The following is a 4,943-nucleotide window of genomic DNA, read 5'->3' as shown; positions in this document are numbered from 1 at the left end:
TATATATATATATATATAATTTACATAATTTATATCATTGCCATATCGCGTAAGATTTATCTGTGACTTTATATAAGTTAAGTTACGTATCAATTCTAAAATCAAGTATCGAGTATGCAATCACTGGCGATTATGCGCAACATAGTTCATCTTGTAATAACGTGCATAATAGTATTATATAATATATCACGATAGTTAAAGCGCAATTCAATTCGCTTGTGGATTTAGGTCCTTTAGCGTAAAATCGGTGCAAAACGCATACTCCAAGACGTACAGTTCCTTCCTTTCACTTTCTCTCCTTCCGTTAGCCCTCTCTCTCTCTCTCTCTCTCTCTCTCTTTCTCTCTTTCATCGTCCTTTCCCCGTATTTAGATTGCGTACTCAATGTACATTTCCTGTCTTCCTTCTCGCTCGAATCGACATCTTCGACAATGTTTTGCTCAAGATCGCAATGAGAGATAGAATACGGAGTTGAAATAAGAAAAATATTAGTAACAGATATCTCTAATTTTGAAACTGATCAATATCATTTTCTAAATTAATTTAAAAAAAAAATATTTTTCTGGGATAATAATTTTACTTTGCGTTTTACTTTTTAGTGGATTATTAAATAACGATTAAGATAATGTGCGAATTATCTATTGTGTACGAATTTAATTATTTACATCTCAGAATTTTCAGAATTTTTTAAAATTTCTTTTTTTCGATTAAATAAAAAATTTTTTTAAGATGCTTTATTTTATTCCTTTTATCTTAATCCCTCGTATATCTCGATCTTTTTCCTATACTCCGCTTTGCATTATCCTCTCTCGCGGATCTTTCTCTCTGATAGAAAGACAGAACGAAACGGAAGTGACAAAAGGGAAAAAATATATCGGCGAACGAAGTACATACATCGGCCGAGCGAACAAACGGAAATCGGTTTAGTATTGGTATGCTGCCAATGCACGGGCAACGGGCGGGTGAGGGGAGCGGGTGGGCCGATTGGTCGTCGCTCACAAAGTGGATCAGCCGCATGCATAAAGCTGGGGGAAAAAAATCGAGATGAAACGGCTACGCTCGCGCTACTATTCGCGTCCGGTAAATATTAGCCCGTCCGGATCTACCCGTACGGGACACTTTTTCTTCGCTGTCTCAGCGCGTTCCCGTTCTCATAAACAAAGTAATGACGCCGCCCCGCCGACGCGAAACCCAATTCCCGGATTTCGGCGTTAGCTAGCCGCCGACAGTGGTATGGCAGCCTCTATGCACACCACGCACATTCACACACACACACACACACACACACATATATATTCACACATACATGCACAAATATTCGCAAACGTATCAGCGATCGAACTATGTGTTACGAACACATTCGCGCGAGAGGCGCGCGCGGTAAAAGCCACCTCGGCATGTAAATCACGTCGACGACGTCGACGACGACGACGATGGCGACGACGAGGGCGACGATGAGGATTCTGCTCGTCTCCCCCTAAATCCTCTCCTTCCTCTCCCTTGTCGAGCAGGTTTGCGTGCATCTCTCCGCCAGTATCAGCTATCAACTTCTTGCTAAACAATGCCTCGATCGCAAGCTCTTTCTCTCTCTCTCTTTCTCACGCTCTCAACTTCATCCTATGTAGTTTCTTCTTCTTTCTTTTTCATCTTTTTGTCTTTGACTTCTAACTCGATATCCGTTACCTGGTTCATCCTTGCGTCCCTTCGATTCCTCTTCTTTGTCCTCTTCTTCTTTCTTTGTGTCCTGATTGGAGAGTATTCTGGTATCTATTACCCCAGGTTGTTGTCCTTGTCCCCTAACTTCGCCTCGGCTTTTCTTTTTTTTTTTTGAATCCCTATCTTGATCCTGCTTCGTCGACCTTGTTAGCTCCGCTCGTTTATGCATTATTCTTACTTCGGCTTCGATCTTGATCCTGCTATCCTTGGTCCTTCGCGTGCTTCGAGCTGAGAGAAGTTCCTCACTCCGTGTTTTTCTGTGCCTCCCGATATTTATTATCATGCTACATCGTTCTTGCTCTCTTTACCGTAGTCCTTTTTTGTACTCGCTCCTTTTACCTTCCCCATCTTTTTTCGATATTTATTATCTCATCACATCATCCTTACTACTTTGCTCCTTCCTCACACACATATACATACACGCAAAACATATATCCTTCCGCGTATCATCCTTCTTTATTCGCTCTTTATCTTAATCCTACCCTGTCGTCCTTGTTCTCTTCCTTTGAAAGAAACGACTACTCGACTTTTCGCCTTTGTCTCTCTCCTGTCATTCCTGATATTTATTATCTATCTGCATTATCCTTACTATTTCAAGTATTATCTTTCATGACGTTGCTTCCTCATCCTTTTTCTTTTTTCACTGTCCTTTTACTCTTTTCTTTTTTACTCGAATAATATCTATTATATATTTTACCTAATTTTGTATTTCTTTCTCTCATATTTTTTTCTTTATAAAATATCTTTTATAAGAGTTTTGATTATTAAATATATACTATGTCGTTTGAGTGACTTACACGCATCATGGATAGTTATCAACTATTCGTTCCTATTCCACTACACGAATTCGCGCTTCATTGCTCATCATCTGCAATTTCTTGTTGGAATCTTTCTCAAAACTGTGTTACCAAAGTTTCTCGCGCTTTTGTAAGAAGAGTTACTCTCGCAGAAATCGACGTGATTTTTGTAACAACCTAATATAACGATGCGACGTTACGTCATCTCCACCTAACTCCTTACTTTCTTTCCGAGCGATCGCCCCTTATCCCGCTTGTGTCGCCCTTCCTCGTTCTTCCTATCGCAATCCACGATCCTTTCTCTTCGCCCTTTAACCAATCTGCAAAACTGTCGCTTCCGGTCGCCCCCGTCGTCGACAAACCATCCCGACAAACGTCGAGAGAGAAGGATTTTGATCTCGCTGGCTGCCGCGGCCGAAGGAAAACTTTTCAATATCAGGAATGAAAAAGTTGGCTGCCACGGTCGACTTCTTCGGGGTCGAATTGTTCGTCGCGAAGCTGGACCAATTTAGGGCAATGGATCAAGCGCGTGGAAAATAGCAGAAGCGACCCTTTAGTAGTCGAACAGTCTCGGAAGTTTTCGTCTTTCGGGAGATCGCGTTGAAACGGCCTCCGTTGACTGGGTTCGATTGTGAGTGCATCAATCGAGCGCACGTTATCGAATATCTTTTTGCTAAACGTCAATTATAACTAGTCCTAACTAAATTTAAAGTACTTTAGAATGCTACATTTAAGAACCCAGGTTGATAAAAGAGTATCAAATTGATGAAATTAAGTCGATTTTTTGAGATCCTCTGAGATATATATATATATATATATTTGAAGCATATTTTTTACATGAAAATATAAATTACTTTAAACTGTATATTCTTATCGAACTCTTCTCTCATTCTATGATTAGCCTTAATTTTGTTAATATTTAATTCACTCTATTATTTGAGGTATTCTTTTTAACTGAAAGTACGCTGATCTGTAGATCAATATTAGTGCAGAATGAATCAAATATAATTCTCTAATTCCACTTAATTGCATAATAATACAATGAAAATTATCTATTTATTATTTTTTTATTCACTAACTTTCAATCCAGCTATAATGCATCTCTGCATTCTAAAAAATGATTATTGTCTGAAAGTTTTATTTTTCCAAGGCAATTAATTTGGCATTAACTTAAAAATTATGTATTTATTCAAGTGTTACGCTCCTTTTTTTGATGGAAGATATATCTAATTATAAATCGCAGCTCATCTCAAAATGTATAAAGTAAGAAATATTCTTTGAATATTACGGATAAGTTTGTTGGCAAAAAAAAAAAGTTTCTGTTTAGATATTTTATATACAAGGTGAGTTACTAGAAATTGCCTTCTAGGATATCTTCATAAATATTAATTTTACATAAAAACGTTTAAGACAAAAGTTAAATAATTTTAAAAGGGCCACATTTTAATCGTCTAGTTTTTTGTTAGATGGAAGCGCCAAAATGTTTTGAAAGTCATCAATTTTTTTAAATGGAAATCGCTATTTTTAATCAGCTATAATTGTAGAGGATGAAAAGACAAATCCAACGATCTATAACACTTGTATTTACTTAACAAATAAAAGTAATATAATCGTAAACATTTTTATAAATATTATTATTGTTGTAAAGAATTTTATACAGCAAATTATTTGAATTGAATCAAGTATTTATGTATAAATTTTTACTTCCATTTAATCTCACTTATAAAAAGATACCGATAATTTCAGAGGGCGAACAGTCATTCGTGTACAACTTTTATATCGCGGGAAAATCGTGACTTTTGTAAAAAAGACTCGGTAACGATGTGGTTCGTTTTCTCTGTTGCAGATGTTCGGCATGCCGAGGACGAAAGGGTGAACCGACGACTTGTGATAAGATATAGACATAATGATACCAGATTACGACGAAATACGTACTTCAAAAATGCCAATTTACGCTAGTGCAATTGTGGTGCAAGAAACTAAAACGCTGCGTGCGCGATCAACGTCGGCGAGGGCTTCATCATCGCTTCATCGACAGTCTCTTCGACTTCTTCCACAGCGAGCTGCTGCTTAAAATAAGTCGGAGACGATTTATTTTGCTGACGACGATTACGAGATTATGAGCTCTCGCGAATTTGCAAACATTTTCCTAATAGATTATTCGACTAGATCTGATATTGAAAAAAATTTACTTCTGTTTACTTTGTTGCAAAAATTATTTTGATAATCAACTTTTAAATTTTCCGGAGGAAGCGACTTTTTTTTAAGAAACCCAACGTTATTAAAAATTAAAAGATTATTTTCATTTTAATCGATAAGCATGGGATATCGATTCAAAGTTATTTCTTTTAATAATTTATTTTAATATAGATAATTATATATAAATTATAATATATTATAATATATATAAATTATAATAATTTATAATTAT

At 36.5% G+C, this 4,943-nt stretch overlaps 1 protein-coding gene across 3 annotated transcripts in view; it reads left to right on the top strand.

Moving 5' to 3' along the window:
* The window catches only part of LOC115233628 (forkhead box protein O-like), a 206,165-nt gene extending 201,433 nt beyond the window's left edge, over positions 1–4,732 (top strand). For 2 of the 3 annotated variants that reach the window (XM_029804167.1, XM_029804165.1), the window contains exon 8: positions 4,359–4,412. Coding sequence is in view for 1 of the 3 variants with exons in the window: in XM_029804168.1 (XP_029660028.1) it covers positions 4,359–4,388 (30 nt within the window). In the remaining 2 variants the exon portion in view is untranslated. Of the gene's footprint in view, positions 1–4,358 lie in introns of all 3 variants that reach the window. The other variant, XM_029804168.1, reaches the window with a different exon arrangement.
* The last annotated feature ends 211 nt before the right edge of the window (positions 4,733–4,943 follow it).

Source organism: Formica exsecta, unplaced genomic scaffold (genome assembly GCF_003651465.1).
Source record: "Formica exsecta isolate Colony F162 unplaced genomic scaffold, ASM365146v1 scaffold18, whole genome shotgun sequence".
Taxonomy (NCBI): Eukaryota; Metazoa; Arthropoda; class Insecta; order Hymenoptera; family Formicidae; genus Formica; species Formica exsecta.
The sequence above is the reverse complement of the archived record's forward strand: the minus strand, read 5'-3'. Positions and strand labels throughout refer to the sequence as shown.